At 42.4% G+C, this 16,767-nt stretch overlaps 2 protein-coding genes across 2 annotated transcripts in view; both read left to right on the forward strand.

The window, feature by feature from the left end:
* Positions 1-4,680, forward strand: part of LOC146548244 (NACHT, LRR and PYD domains-containing protein 12-like) — a 115,082-nt gene extending 110,402 nt beyond the window's left edge. The window contains exons 8-10 of the mRNA XM_085266163.1: positions 884-1,075; positions 3,451-3,624; positions 4,300-4,680. Of these exons, the coding sequence (XP_085122289.1) occupies positions 884-1,075; positions 3,451-3,624; positions 4,300-4,309 (376 nt within the window). The 3' untranslated portion in view covers positions 4,310-4,680. The remainder of the gene's footprint in view (positions 1-883; positions 1,076-3,450; positions 3,625-4,299) is intronic.
* A 1,005-nt stretch (positions 4,681-5,685) lies between these two features.
* LOC146548249 (NACHT, LRR and PYD domains-containing protein 12-like) overlaps positions 5,686-16,767 on the forward strand; it is a 172,519-nt gene continuing 161,437 nt past the window's right edge. The window contains exons 1-5 of the mRNA XM_085265043.1: positions 5,686-5,911; positions 6,276-6,376; positions 8,294-8,503; positions 8,571-8,645; positions 8,767-8,856. Of these exons, the coding sequence (XP_085121169.1) occupies positions 5,686-5,911; positions 6,276-6,376; positions 8,294-8,503; positions 8,571-8,645; positions 8,767-8,856 (702 nt within the window). The remainder of the gene's footprint in view (positions 5,912-6,275; positions 6,377-8,293; positions 8,504-8,570; positions 8,646-8,766; positions 8,857-16,767) is intronic.

Genomic DNA, 16,767 nt, shown 5'->3' on the forward strand with positions numbered 1-16,767 from the left:
CTCTAATGCTGGGTAATGTCAGCTGGTCCATGTGCAGCTGGCTGTGAGGCTCAGGGAGCGTCTACAAAGTGCAACACTGAAAGAACATCATCCATAAATATTGAGTAAGAACTGGACTCTCATACAGCGAGACTCAAATGCCTTTAAACATCAGCTTATCCTGCTGATCCAAGTCCAACACTGAGTTTGTAAAAACATGTTTGTCAATCATTTTGTTTGGTTTTTGAGGAAAAAGATTCAATAACTTGCTGCTAATACACAACATTTCATCATATTTCCTCATAACCCTCTTTTGTCTGACCATTTGATCCCATTTGAATTTGCAATAAAGGATCCACAGAGTTTGGTGACAATAATGACAGTAGATGTTTGTGTGAAAGTGCTGGAAGCAAATGAGTATGTGATGTTCTTTCAGTGTTGCACTTTGTAGACGCTCCCTGAGCACTGGTCTCACAGCCAGCTGCACATAGAGACCAGTGTTGTTAGTCCAGGTCAGAAGATGACTTGTTGGAATGAAAATGAGCTTGTAGTTTGTCTGCTTTAATAATGTGACTGGAAAAAGGTGTTGGACTTCAAATATGTCCATTTCTGTCACACTTCACCTTTAAAAGTGAAGCCATGTGGTTCCTGGAAGGAAAAACACGACTTTTTCAAGTCTTTGTCCTGTTTTTATGAGAAATGTACGACTTTAATGTGAAACATTCAGAGTTTTTTCTCTTGTTGTGTTTGTTTGAAGCTGCTTCCTGTTGGCTTCAGCTGTTTGGAGTTTCCATTTTCTAAACTTCTACATTCTGAACCTTCTTCAGCTCTGAACAGATGATGAAACACTGAATGATTTCAAGCACTTTGTCTAATAAACTTACATCTTTCATTCTTTATACAGATTGTTGCACTGTGGTTTGTCAGAGATCAGCTGTGATTATCTGGCAGCAGCACTGAAGTCCAACCCCTCCAATCTGAGAGAGCTGGACCTGAGTAATGACTGGTTTTCGACTAACAACAACCTGCAGGATTCAGGAGTGAAGCATCTGTGTGGTTTCCTGGAGAGTCCAGGATGTAAACTTGAAACTCTGAGGTCAGTCAGCATGTTTTAGTTGTGCTGAGATGAATATGATGTGAAAGTTGTGCTGACACTAAACTGCAGACATCAGGCTGATATTATACTGATCCACACTGAGGATCTTCATGGTAAAGTCTGTTTTCTTCTTCTCTGGTTTAGTCCATTGACTGCAGCAGAACAATGTTCACATTTCAAACCTTCAAAGAAGAAGAAAAATCCTCCACTGGAAAATTCACTATGAAACTCTCAAACTCTTCATTGCACCTTAAAGTCTGTCTGACACTGAAATCCAAAGCAAAATGTGCGTTTGCTTTACAGACAGCAGTCCAACACAAACATACACACATCATCCAAAACACAGTCCAACCTCCAAATCTCCTCCACTGCCAGCATGAATGATGGGAAAGAGAAGGAGGAACACTCTGACATTCAGGGTTAGAATGAGTTTCATCAAGCAGACTGTGAAGATCAAAGCTGCATTAGAAAGCTTACATGAATGAATGAGTGGACAGAAGTGGACAGAGATCATCTGAAGCACTTCAAAGGCTTTAAATCAGCACATTTCTCTTTATTCTTTATCAACTCTGTTAGTTTCTCTCAGTTTTCTGTGGAATGAAGCTAACAGCAGGCTAATAAGATGCTGACCAATAGGTTTCTATTAAAGGTTGTAATTTGTATATGAAAAAGTGCTTTGGCTCAGCAGGGATCAGCTTACAGGTAGAATACAGCTGCTGGATGGGATTAGCATGTCATAGCTATCTACCAAACTGCTAACTGGGGGATTTCAGGCCATCTATGGATCATTTTTGCTAACTGTTTATTCAGCTTAGGCTCACAGGGCTGCAGCCTGTGCCCTAGCTGTCATAGGGCAAGAGGCGTGGTCCACCTGCACAGGTGAGCAGTCCATCACAGGGCCAACAGAGAGCGACAGAGAAGCACTCCCTCACATCCACACCTACAGCCAATGTAGAAGCACCAATGAACCTAAGCAGCATTTCATTGGACTGTGGGAGAACATCCAACCTCCACAGAAAGGCCCAGCTGACCAACAAGCTTCAACCTACAACCTTCTTGCTCTAAGGCACTAGTGCTAACCACTTTTGCCCATTTCAGCCCAAATCCTGCATCTTCCTGTTTCTGACTCCAGGCCAGCTCCACTAACACTTTCTCATCAGACACTGCCACCTAGTGGAGGAAGTCTTAGTTCCATTTGAAGCTTCAGATTACAGTTAGTTCCTTTACAAAGAGGTGGAGGTGGTGGGGCCACAGCACCATCATCACTGAGTGCCATAGGACACTTAACCTTTGTTTCCATATGCTGGGAACTTCCTGTTGTTCCAAGGAGGACTGGAAAATGTGTGAAAATCTCCCAGTCAGTTCCTCACAGCACACTTCAATCATTTCCCTCCCACAGCATCAGGACCAGGGCTTTTTCTCTCTTTGGTCCCACTAAGAGATTTCCACACAAACACCTCATCAGTGGGACTCTCAGAGCTACCAGCCCTTTGCTACAATCACAAAGCTCTTCATTGAAATCAATGATATCAAAGCTGGAATCAAATGAGTCCAAGTCTTCTGCTGATTCAGCATCACATTCATCTTTGCTCCTTGTTCTGCATCCCCACCATGGACTTCATTCCTTTCCAAGCCAGCCTTGAGTGTCCTTTATTCAGCTCATCCTCTGCTTTACTTTTACACCTGATTTTAGCTGCTTTATCTCTCTTTCAACAGGTTTCTGTGCCTCAATCTTTTTCTTCTCTCCCTCATAACAAGACAGCTTCTTCTGCCTGAGAACATGTTGGAGTGATTTACTAATCCAGGGCTGCTTATTGGGGAAAATACTTCCTGTTTCCAAAGTAATCCCCATTTTCCCCAGAAAGAAATGTCAGTAGAAATCGATGATCTAAGTGAGAACATGAGCCTTTAAAAGGTCCCAGTGGGTGCAGTCAAAGCAGTCCCTCAGTCCCAGTATAGAGTCTTTGGTCCAGACTGGAACAACTGTGTGCCCAGTTTGAGCTCTCTTCAATGCCGTGACCTGACAGAGCCAGAGGGGCCATCACATCACATTTAGAAGCTCCCCTGATGGAGCCACAACACATGTCCAATACTTAGTCTGTCTTGTTGGACCAACTGGAAGAAATGATTCAAGGACTTAGTCACAGAACAGAGATTCAAATCTCCAAAATCCAACTGGCTGCATCAGGACATATAGTCTGAAACTCTGCACAGTTTCCTGTTTGAAGCTGCTTCCTGTTGGCTTCAGCTGTTTGGAGTTTCCATTTTCTAAACTTCTACATTCTGAACCTTCTTCAGCTCTGAACAGATGATGAAACACTGAATGATTTCAAGCACTTTGTCTAATAAACTTACATCTTTCATTCTTTATACAGATTGAGCTGGTGTGGTTTGTCAAAGATCAGCTGTGATTATCTGGCAGCAGCACTGAAGTCCAACCCCTCCCATCTGAGACAGCTGTACCTGTATGGAAACAACCTGAAGGATCCAGATGTGAAGCAGCTGTCTGATCTTAAGCAGAGTCCAGACTACAGACTGGAGACTCTGGAGTAAGTAGAGTGATGGAGTGAGTGGGTGGTGCTGTCAGCAGTATTGTACTAAACACAGTCAGTATGAAACAAAGATCCAGTGTTTCCTGTAAAGCTGCAGCTTCTCAGTGAAGCTGTGAGAGGAGAACGGTGACAGGCTTCAGGATTGGACACAAACACTTCCTGTTTCTCACCTTTATGGTCACCATAGTAACGGCTGACACGCTCTGATCAAACACTGTCAACAGCCAATCAGCTCTCTGAACAAAGCAGCACGCAGACCAATGACTGCATTGATTTCCAAGTTTAAAGCAGTGAAGAACACAGTCTGTAGGTGAGGAAGAATTTAGTGAGAGCAGATGTTTGGATGGAATTCCTCCAGTTAACAGCTGGAACCGTCCATCTGGATTGTTGGGCTTGTTGTTGGGGTTCCTACAGAGCTCAGAGTGGACACACCAAGGTTCTTCTAATGAATGAAAGTCCAAACTCAAACTAGGAGGGAAAAACATTTTCAGCAACTTCAATAAAAATCCAAAGATTAGAAAAAGTGAAGCAACAATGAGTCCTAGTACAGTCCCAGCACTGACGTCCCTGCTGCTCTTTATACTGGATGTGCTGCATCACTGACTGACAGCTGATGAAGAGTCTCTGGAAACACTCGTTTATCTCCTCTGCTCTTCCTCCTTCTCTCTGCAGGTGGAGCTGATGATGGTAAACAGGACGGTGTGTGTGCTGAGAGAGGAGCAGCTGTGTCCTGATGATCCAGAGAGGTTGAAGCAGCAGCAGCTTGTGTGTAGAGACGCTCTGACTGGGCCATGTTACTGGGAGGTGGAGAGGAGAGCTTCATCCAGCAGTGACTGACAGAGGAATGAAGTGCAGATGACTGTCAGTGCTGCAGAGTGAACTGCTCTGAGAACAGCTCCACTGTCAGACACAATGTAGAGTCCAGCATCAGCCCTGTGTGTCCCTCTGGATCTGACAGAGGATCATCAGTGTATCTGGACTGCTCTGCTGCTGCTCTGTCCTTCTACAGTCTCTGCACAGTCTCTGTCTCACTCTGGAAAGATTTTACAACTTGTTGTAATTACAGAACGTTAATATAATATTCAAACATGTGATCTTCTCTTTATTTCTGAATCTTTACCAAATAAAGAAAAACCAAACTAACAAACAGAAGCTGTCGTGTCCTTTTTCACCACATCTGTGAATCTTTTCTGTGTTTTTCCTCTTTTCCTCCTTCCTGCAGCTCCATCTTCATCATTCTGTGTCCAGTATATGTGAACACGTCCAAAGCATCTGAGCCTCATGTTACCCGTTTGTGTGAGTTACGCCTGTCGTTGTGTTGTGGTGTATAAATAAGGGGCAGGAGACAGCGCTGGATCTCTGAGTTCTTTACTCTCAATTTCTGCAACATCTGCAATATCTAGAAATGCAAACCTGTGAGCTGTGTGTGTTGTGCGTCTGCTCGGCCACCTCTCCTCCGGCCGTGCTGGAAGCAGCTGTGCGTTTGACAGTTTTATCGACTCGACAATAATCGAACAAATTAAATGTTCAAAAATATCAACTTAAGCACTTCAAAGTCAACAAAAAGCTTAAAACAATGAAATAATATTTCAGTGAAAAAACAACAGCTCATAAGAACGATACACAAAATAATACAGAAACAAACAAATAAAAGTTATTAACCAGGATCCATGTTTTTGTCACAAACACTGAATCAGCTGATTCACTCTTTATGTTTCTGAGTTTGTTTTGTGATTATAGTTCTGGTTTCTGTTTCTGTGTCTTCACTGTGTCCCACGTCTCCTTACTTTGGACTGTCTGTCCTGTCACTGAAGGTGTCTGCCCAACAAGGACGTGGTGCTGAATGCATCCAGACCCCTGCTGACTGTCTTTGCAGCTTCGGTCAAAGGTACAGTATCCACTGTGACCCTGAGAGCAGGACACAGCCAGAGGTGAGTCAGCAGTTACAAACTAAATGCTGCTGACATGAATCAAACTGCTGGATAACCCACTGCTCATGAAAATGGCACCTTTCTGTTGCTTTTTGAGATTACTGAGAATATTTGAATTGTGACTCAGATGGCAGATCCAGGCTCTCAGCCTCCAGCTGAAACTTCCAGTCCTCCCCCAGCCAGAAGCTCTGATGCTGGGCTGAGAGACTTTGATCCTTCCCTGGATCCAGAAATCCAGGAGGGAGAAGGAGAACAGGACCTCCTTCCTGATCTGGAGAGGCCTGAGGGAAAGAAAGATGGAGCAGACAGAGCTTTGAACAAATCCAAACCTCCTGAGCTTCACCTCCACAAAGGTGCAGACACTGATGCACAGATTCACATGTGACACCTGCAGCGTCCAGCTTGTGCCGCTGACATTATCTCCACTCTGATACAAGCCTCATTCACTCGCTCACACACGTTCATACAATCACCTTTTCCTCACAGTCACACACATGAATGTAATGAGGGGAACTCGGGCTTCACTGTCATTCCTCAGGATGCTTTGATATGCAGACTGGAGGCTCTGTGGATGAAACACCGACTGTCTGAAGCACTCTGAAGTGTTCATGATGGACTTCATCCTGATTAACACTACAATACTTGTTAGAGGCCTTTTATATGTAATAATATTCTTTTCCATTAAAGCTCTGAACATTCTCACTCTTTCTTGACCAGGTGTGACAGGTGAAGGACACCGGCGAATAGGAGGACAGAAGCTGAGAGCCATTAGTCACATGACTTCAGCTGCTGCTGCCTCACCAACCACTGGCCCCTCGGTGAGTCTAGAGTTACAGCAGTGACCACAGGAAGTGCACACGTGTGATCTAAAGCTACATGTGGGCCTGTGACCATCAGTCTTCTCACTGTGGTAGACGGGTTTGTGAGTCCCTGTGATGCTGGGAGTGTCCAGGACAGTCGCTCCTGATCGGGTCTCTCATGGAAAGCTGGTCCCAGGAATTCCTGGAAAATTCGTCCACAAAAGAGAACTGGGAACATAAGTGCAGAGTGACAGAGGTGCTCAGCAGCCCTGCTGTTATATGGGAATAGAACCAGAATAGTCGGCAACCACTTGAGTTAAGTTAGCCAAAGAGATGCGACTCAGACTGACTTCATCATGTTGGCAACGTGTCTGCATTGATAAACTCCAGTTATTCACAAATCAGAGAATAATTCCAGTCATTCAGAGACAGATTGTGATTGTTTGGAGGATGTAATCGTTTCCCTTCAGGGAGCGTGTTGGACGCTCAGTGTCCGGGTGATTAGCTGATGCAACTACTTAGAATCAGTTTGTGAATATGAAGCAAATCAGTGCAGTCACTGGACAAACTCTGATTCTTCCTAGTTTCACTCTTGTTTCAGTCCAGTGTGACTGAGGTGGTAAAAAATGATCTGACTTTTAGCCACACAGCTGTCTGCTAGAGAAAAAGCCTTTGTGCACAACTTTCTTAAAGGCAAACGGCACCATGTTCACTGCAGCTGCAGCAAACGCAGCAAAGAGTGAAAGTTGGACTGAGAATGTTGTGACTGTTTCATGAGAAAGAGCAGGAAAACAAGCATCACACACCCAGACACAGTGCTGGGATTAGAATTAGACTTTAGAGCCAAATGTAGGACAAAAGCTTTAATATGAAAGAGGAAAACCCAACAACAGCCAGAGCATGAAGCTCAAATCTATACCAATCACCAAGAAAGCTGACAGGCCTGTGACACGTCAGAGACGCCGTTCAAATCATAAAGAAGTTGGTTTATTGACAAAATGTAAAAAACCAAAAGAATCAAGTCAACCTTCAGTTTCGAGCGAGTAGACCAATCAGGCACAGCAGCAGCTCTAGAATAAGCAACAATTTGATGTATTACAAACAACCTTTCATATACACACATACATATGGCTCATATGCTGTTTAAAAAGGGCTCAAAGACCCAACAGATTACACAAAGTACAAAAATACTTTCATTCAGACAACAGTCAGCTGTGCATGAAACAGAGAGCCGACTACAGTTAGTAACATGGACTCACTTTGTTTCAGACACGACACAAAGTAACACAAAGCCACAAAGAGCAGAAACATCAAAAAGGAGGCAGAGCAGCAGCAACTCTCCATGAGCTGTGAGGCTAACAGCCACCCACACTTCCTGTGATGCATAATGAAAACAACATTAACCTGAAGGATGATAACAACAGAAAGAAGTCTAAGCTAACGTTACACAGCGCTCACACAGCGCTGACTGTACAGGCCTCACACAGCTACGACCTGCATCCACAACACCTGATTCTACTGAACACAAACAAGTTAATGATATATGAGCAATCCAGGGAAGGCTTCCAGGAAGGTGAGGATCCAAAGACAGCTCTACAACAGCATCAGTCAGCAACAATGTTACTAATCACTGACTCTTTCATCCTTTTATACTCAATCAAAAAGTGCTGTGTTCACATTTGTTTCTGCTGAAATCCAGAGACTGAAAATGCGTCTTTTTAAAGTTTGAATAAACTGACTGAACTTGTCACGAGTCCAACCGTGAGGAACACTTCCCCCCATGACACATCACAGGACAACGTCTCAGTGGAGGGGGGACAGTAGCTCAGTTTAGGCAGTCACACTCAGAATCGATGCCTCCAGTCAGGGTCAAACGTGGTCCTCAGAAACCTGCAGATGTTTGGGCCAAGCTCTCACTGGTCTCTGCGTCTGTAGACTGAGCTGATGTTTCTCCAGGTGTCTGGTAAAAGGACGATGCTGCTGTCCAATGAGGCGAGGAGAGAAGTAGCCAAACAGGCGAGAGCCGTGAAGGAGGAACGGCGGGCAGCTCTGGATGCCCGACATAAATACCTGATGAGCAGGCTGGCCGACGCCGGCAGCCTGGAGGAGGCGGCGGTGGAAGACGCCATCGTCTCTGATGACAGAGTAAGTTCAGAGACGTGATCCTTCCTCAGAGTTGAACCTTTGAGTCATTAATGTCTGATTCTTCCAGTTCAGTCTGATCCATGAATTCTTTTCTGCAAACGGATCCAAGAAGCTGATTTTCTTCTATCAGGATGTCAAACAGGTAACTTTGATCACATTTCAATGACTGACACATGAAGGTCTAACCGCTCTTCATAATCTGCTGTCCTGTTTGTTGCAGCGTACTTTGTATTCATATCTTTTAATATCTGCCTTTCTCCCAGAGTCTGTCCTCCCGTCAGTCTTCCTTTGTGGACGCATCAAACTCAGCTGTGGCTCAGAGGAAACTCTTCCTCACTACGGGGAACTCTGAGGTTGGCTTCAGCTTTTTATGTTTAGTTCATGTGAGAATCACAGAAAAATGCTGATATGAGTGGAAGCTTCTGCTGGGAAATTGGCAAAGAGCAGATTATTGAACAGCGAGGCAGACAGTTCATTTCAGTGATGCCAGTTTATTAGAAACGAGGACTGTGGGGCTGCTGGAAGTCAGGACGGCCGTTCTCTGGATAAACCTGACAGCTGAGGTGGAGAGCAGGATTTATCCACAGATGGCTTCTTCCAAGCAAATGTCCTGAACACACCTGAGCTGAGGGTTACACAGTGTGTCCTGTGTGATCTCTGCTTTATGGTGGTTGAATCTCACAAATGTGACCATCAGACCTGACGACTTATTTGTGATGTTTTCATTAAAAATATCCTGGGTGAGGTGTTTGGGGCCTGTCCCATGAGGAGGAGTCTCCAGGGCAGACCCAGGACACACTAGAGAGGTTATATCTCTCAGCAGGCCTGGGAATGCCTCAGTATTGTCCTGGATATGCTGGAGGAAGTGGTTGTTTAGGGAGGTCTGGGATTGTCTGCTTAGACTGCTGCACCTGTGACCCGGGACCAGATAAACAGGAAATGGATGTTTGAAATTCAAAGAAATCCTCTTTTAATAATGAGGAAAAAAGACAGCAGGAGATCCATCGCAACTAACAAAACACTTCAAACACATCAATGCATCAACTTTAATCAACTTCATTTGGTTCAAATGAAGGAATCTAACAAAGCACTCACTAAAATGAAACACCAGTTAGTTTCCCGAGCTCAACAGGTCGAACACCTGAGTTTGGTTTGCGGTGCAGTTTTTATTTCTTCTAGATAACTTGGGTTATTTGCACAGGAAGGTTTTTTAAATGTATTTCTTAAGTACGATCTTATATGGGGGTTGATTTTATAGCATAACAGAATAATGTAATAACTCTAATAGAGTATAAAACATTTGCAGAATGAAGTACAAGGTGAAGAAAAGTCAGAACGTCCCTATTTGAAAATACAGTCTCAGAAGGTCAGAGATGGACAAATTCAGCTACAGAAACATGTGGCCATTTTTTTAAAGCCATAGAGCATATTACAGACGACACAAAGAGCAAACACTGTAAACTTCTAACCACAGACCTCACACAGCTCACACACGTCAGAGTGAAGCTGTCATTTCCTGAAGCTTCCACACAAGAGAACTGGCAACAAGGTGGAGTCCTCATGGATCACTAGCAGAGAAATGTGGGTGGGTGCCAGACCACATGGACTCGACTCACTTTATTTCATACAAAGGAGCAGACTAATGCTGTCATCCTTAAAGACTAACTAGAAACAAGCAGTGCGCTCGCATCGACTCGACTTGTTTTGCAAGTTTGAAGTGAGATGGTACTTTGGAGTCAGCCTCCCGAGATGATGGCTGGCTGGTTTTTGAAAAACATCTCATATTTATACAATGAGCAGCAGACTTTCCTGACTTGCAGAGGTCAACGTCCTCCTCAGTCATGCGCCATGAGTGGCACAGATACTATTCATCAAATAACTAACATGGCCTTGATTGTTACTCCAGAGACTTATCTGCGATGTAGCTTTATAGCATTTTCATTAGCAATCGTATGATTTGTGTTACAATGACCTTTGTGGACGGGCCCGGACCCCCAGGCCTCGTCCGTGACGCCGACGGTGAGCGCAACGTTTTTGTTTTCTTGCGCTTAAAATAACCTGATCAGCGTTCTGTGGACGGTTTGTTTACATTTCTCACATCTGTGATTGTTCACACGGGTTGGACACGAGCAGAGAGGGCTTTCAAGATGAAAAAGCCAACGTGAAACTTTAACGGACGACAAAGTTTTTCAATCAAATCTCCGTCACACCCTTCCTTGACCTCATCACGTTATCCACCTTAGTCAAGGAACAGTGGTTCGGGAAAATATGCATTTGTTTTTTGGACCAGTTTAAAACGTATCTCAACTAGTGATGTGCGGATCAATACTGAAATATCGATTCCTCCGATACCCGTCATTGTGTCCGGCCCCTTGGCGTGCACACTCACAACAATGGCTGAGCGTAAACAGAGTCATGTGCAGACGTATTTTACCTCCACGAACAGCTGAGACGTGGTTTGCCATACATGTGGCAAGAATGTGAGGTGCTGTGGTAACACCGCTGACCTGGTCAAACACCTCAGAGTGAATCATATCACAGAATATGACGAGCGTATGTTGAGGCGAACTGAAGAGGAGGAGAGGGAGAGGTGCTGCCAGGGCGAGACAGACGTCTCTCACGGAGTCCTTTAATGCTGCAGGCAGGCAACAAATAGCCACAACTTCAGGTTTTTCATTTCTATATGATAATTCTGCATCATTAAGTGATAAGAACAAGTAATCTGATGTCCTGTGATCATTACGACGCTATAATTTGAGATAAAATAAAAGATAGAGTAAAAAAATAAGTTTTTGTTCAGAGTATCGTATCAGATCAGTATCGTCGATACCACCCTGAATTTTACTTGGTATCGGATCGGAAAGGAAATCAGTGGAAATCAAATCCTGCTTCTACAGGTGTCCAGTTCATTCACTCTGACCCCTCCAGATAAGCGTTGCCAGTTCTCACTGTGCTGTAGATCACATTTTCTTGTGTTTGGGGTTATAACGGTTACTTTTGAGGTCTGTGTTATAAAGCAAGTTAATCCTGAATTTAACTGGAGAAGACAAATTCCCACTGCGTGGTGTAGTGCACAGCCAGGCATTCTTTACATTAGTTCGTTTGACAAAACCAAAAAGCCGAAAGTATTTACTTGGAGTTTGGTTTGATGAAATAAGTGCCAGAATCAGTGAATACAAATGATTCCAATGACATGAAAACTGGTGGAAGGACAAATCCCTCAAGAAAAGCACGACTAGCACATTAAGTTTGTTTGTAATCATCATCATCTCTAACACCATGCGCACAACAGTGATTTTGTTACAGAACACTAAGATAGTAAAATCTGGGAAATGATGATATTTCTTTCCAAAACTTCCTGTCTGGAAGACATTAAAGCTGCTGTGCCACCTGCAGCTTCTTTCAATCTATGTTATGTGAATATATCTTTTTTTTTTGAGTTTGAACATCCATTCAAACTCACTCTCTGCCTAGCAAGTCTCATTCCCTCATTTCCTTGGGGTCCAGCTTCACATACGTGGCACTGAGCCTTTTCCTTTGTCACCTCTTTCTGCTACATGCCTAGCCTCCCAGTTTCTTGGTCTATTTTCTTTTTCTTTGTAAATCTCTTCCTTCAAATACTTTCAAAATCACTTTTCTTTTTTCCCTTTCTTCTGTGCAGAGAAGACGTCAAACCCCTTCTTGGCAGTTTATCTCAATAAAGCTGTACTATCCCAGCCATCTGGTAAGTCTTCCCTACTACCCAGAGCCTGTTTATACTCCTGCATGTCTCTGCCTTCACTCACTTCCTCTTCTTGATGTCCAAACTCATCCTTCAAACTACCATTTGATGCTGCATAGCTGCATTCTCCCTGACACCTCCTTGTCTCCTGTCTTTTTGATTTCACCTTCTGCATAATATTTAGTTGCCCTGTGTGCAGCTTCCTCCACTTTCATATATTTCTACAAGTTCCTCCCTGTTCTTGAAGTATGTGTGCACCACGGCCATTTCCACTTGGAAAATCTGCCCCACATCTGTCTTTCTAGATTTCTCTCCTAAACACCACACCTACCCAACACCTCATAACCTCTGTTCCCTTCACCTAAATGTCCATTGAAGTCTGTGTCAATCACCACTGTAGTATGTGGTCTCTTGCACACAAAATGTGTCTACCCTCCACCTCCATAATATGAGTCCGCCAGCCCTCCCATTGCCAGTCAGAGTCCATAACAAGTCAAAAACATAAACAGCTCGAACGTATTATTTATTTAAAAGAGAGAGAGAGAGAGAGAGAGAGAGAGAGAGAGAGAGAGAGAGAGAGAGAGAGAGCTCAGTTGTCCTTGCTCTAGCATCAAGAGTCAGTGACTGGCTGTTCACTGCAGGCTCAGCAGTCCAATGGCCGATCAGCAACAAAACAAATAAAAAAATAAGACACGTTCTTGATTATGACAACAAACCACATCCAAAAAAATATGACAGCAACACTTTAAGTTTTGTGTGCATTCATCATGTGCAACTCTGCAGAAAGTCTCATGTCAAGGATGTGTGGACAGGGGGGCTATTAAAAAGTTCCAGTATACAGAATAGAAAACCATCAAATGAATGAAATAAAATCTGTTGTCACAGTGGTTTTTGAAGGAACAATTACTTCACAGATGGACAGCCTCATTATATTTTAGTTAAACCTGATGATACACACTTCACGTCACCCTAGTTACATGTTTTTATTTGCCATGTGTATGTTATCCAAGGGAGGAAGAAAATGAAAAAGAAAACTTTTGATGTGTCCAGACATTTCTTCACATCAGCTGCCAGCAACCAGTTTCAGCATGTACAACTGTTGCAGTAAGTGTGCTCATGCAGACCAACTATGCTGGTCCACTGTTCTTAATGGTGCTGCATGTTGAGAAAGAAGTGAAACAAATGTTTTGTTTAACAAGTCCACTAGTGTTAGAATAACTTGGCATTTCCAATCTGTTTCTGCTGTAGTTCAATGAAAGGTTTCAGTTACTTAAGTTTGAGAAAAAACCAAAAAACCAAATTGCGTTTACAATTGTAGTTTCATCTTGTTATAAGATATTTGAAATAAAAACAAACAAAAAACATGAACAAACAAACCACAAACAAACAAACCACAAACAAACAAACCACAAACAAACAAACCACAAACAAACAAACCACAAACAAACAAACCACTACATTTTCAGAAATATTTCTGCAGTCTGATTTACAAGTATAAACTTTCTGACCAAAACGCCACAATTTCATCCCTCAAACAAGTTGTCAACTGTGTCAACGACCAATGAGGACATCACTGCTACACTTGATGATACTCACACCTTGAAAAAGTGCAAAGGTTTCCCAACAGGACTTCGACGGTTGGTCTTCTTGATCAAGCTATAATCTGTTCTCATCAAAACCACCATAAAACCAGTTTGACAGGATGATGCTGATAAATCCCTCTAGACCTTTTTGTGACAGTATTAAAAGCTTGCTGGAAATTCTCTGTACTCATATTTGTGCTCAGTATCTGTAGGAGCCATTTTTGTGTGGGTACCTCATGTATGCCACTAGGGGTCACCTTTTGTGTTACATATGGTGTGTCTATTTAAGGTAGATAGGTCATTAGCAGCAGGTGTGTTGTTGTTGGGAAGGAGCAAACAGATTGTGACCGCTGCGCTGTTATGTTAAATTGTGTTGGAATAAAGAATCTAAAGGACAAGATAAGTATGGTTTCAGTTATTGAACTAAGTTTAATACGTTTATTCATACCAGTGACATTGCATTAACCTGCCAACAAACAGCTCAGTGGCTTTAAATGTAGGCTTAGCCTCGACAGCATCTATAACACCATTAAAATGCAGTAATGGCCACACAAAAAATAAAACGTGACCATATTCAGTTTAAGCCATTTTATGTGGTTTAGTTTATACACTTGAATCACAGTAGATGATAGCTTTCTGTTTTTAAATGTCTCCATTTATTGCAAACACCAGAGGTGGGACCAAGTCATTGTTTTGCAAGTCTCAAGTAAGTCTCAAGTCTTTATCCTCAAGTCTCAAGTCAAGTCTCAAGTAATGTCAGGCAAGTCAGAGTCGAGTCTCAAGTCACTGGTGTAAAAGTCCGAGTAAAGTCACAAGTCTGAAATTTTGAATTTCAAGTCCTTTCGAGTCGTTAAAAAAAAACGAAAAAATAATGTTGCAGTTATGCTAAATGTAAATATTAGACCATGTAATTTTTAAATCTGTGTTTTTCTCAACACATGACAAAATAGTGAACTTAGAAAATATACACAAATTGTGAAATTGCACCTCTTTAAAATGCAGCTCAATTAAACCTAGCTCCAAGAATAATTTTCACCGACAGTTCTGAGATAAGCTGCATGTTATTCTTGGATGCGGTTGTAGGACCGGCTTTAAAATCGCATGACAAAAATATCATACACATTAAAAAAAACTGCATCACCAACGTAGCCTGGACAACATTTGCTAGTTAGATGAAGTCAGCTATCTCATCGTAGCATATTTATATGCATATTTATAATTATACGCTTCTTGGAGTGAGTGCACACACTCATGAAGTTTAGTAACTTCAGGTCACTGCAACAAGCCCAGGTACAGTTTACCGACGGATGGGTGCAGGACCTTGAAATGCACCGTGTAGAACGAAAGACCATCGTACGTATCATAAGTTTACCAGTCTCACAAATCGTCGTCATAAATACACATTCATTAACCGTTTATTAATAGGACCTTTGAGCTCAACGGTAATTAATTAGTAGTGGAAATAATTTCTGGTAGCATCACAGAAATGTAGCAGTGACAATAATACTGTATGCTGTAATCGTACTGGGCAATTAGTGATACAAAAAACCTGTTTTATCCTGTGAATAAAAGTATATGTTTTTGTCAATGTACCATAATAACAGAAGCGAAACGCAATATTGTGTCAGGATAATTTACTATTTATGCACAATAAATAAAGGAGCATAGCGCGACAATTTCTGTTCAGCGCCAGACTTGCTTGTAACCTATATCACTAATTATGTTATGAAAATGACGTATTAACTACAACAGCAGACTGACCTTTGTGGAAATGCTTGGAGCAGACTAACCTGTGAGCTGGAGGGTTCTGGGACGTTATATTTGATCTTTGAATGGCTGCAATCCAGTCGCGTCTTTGTTACTTCGGAAACATGGCTCGAACAATTTCTCTTCAACGACGTAATCCGATAACAACCGATCTCTTTACCCGTCGGCTTCCCGTGGCTGTCATGCGACCGGCTATTGCAGTTAATAATACAACGGCTTCTTGACATTTTTGTGTTTCTTTTTATCGCTGTGTGACTGATTTCAATTAAAAGCCTGCGTGCGCTAGTACCTCTTGCCACGAGTTCCCAGAATCCTTTGCGGTTTTACCCCTGAATTACATCACATTTTCAATCTCTATATAATATGCATGTTAAATTTTATATTTGGGGTAAAATATCAAGTCTTTTCAAGTAAACCGGTTCAAGTCCAATTCAAGTCCCAGGTCATTGGTGTAAAAGTCCAAGTCAAGTCACAAGTCTTAGAACATTTTTTCAAGTCAAGTCTAAAGTCATAAAATTAATGACTCGAGTCTGACTCGAGTCCAAGTCATGTGACTCGAGTCCACACCTCTGGCAAACACTATAGTTACTGTTCTGTAACTATATGTAATTTTTCTGTTATCTTTTGTTTTGTGTAAAAATGGTACGATAATTTGTACATTTGAAAGTTTTATCTTGTTATCAAATCACTTTGATTGTCACATCACATGTGCAGGTACACTGGTACAGTACATGTGAGTGAAGTTCTTGTTTGCGAGCTTCACAAGCAACAGAGGTGTGCAAAAATACAATAACGTAAAACAAGCAAAATATAAGAACGGCTAAATCTGAGACTAATAAATATATGTACAATATATAATAGTACATGCATTACTGGATGTGTATACTAAATATGTTTTTCTACACGCGCGTGTGTGTACATATTTTACAAATTAAATAGAGTAAACAATAAAATAAAATATACAGAGGTTGCTAGTTGGACATGTGCAAAACAAGTGGCATTTATATACAGTGTGGAGTGCATAATGTTGAAGTTCCAGTAGTGAAGCTGAGGTGTCTATGACGTGTTCAGCAGTCTGATGGCCTGGTGGAAGAAGCTGTCTCTCAGTCTGCTGGTTGGGGACCGGATGCTGCAGAACCTCCTTCCTGATGGAAGTAGTCTGAACAGTTGATGGCTGGGGGGACTGGAGTCCT

The sequence above is a fragment of the Mchenga conophoros genome, linkage group LG23, assembly GCF_057382185.1.
Source record: "Mchenga conophoros isolate Kocher_MC1m ecotype Shallow Benthic linkage group LG23, M_conophoros_male_GT1.1, whole genome shotgun sequence".
NCBI lineage: Eukaryota > Metazoa > Chordata > Actinopteri > Cichliformes > Cichlidae > Mchenga > Mchenga conophoros.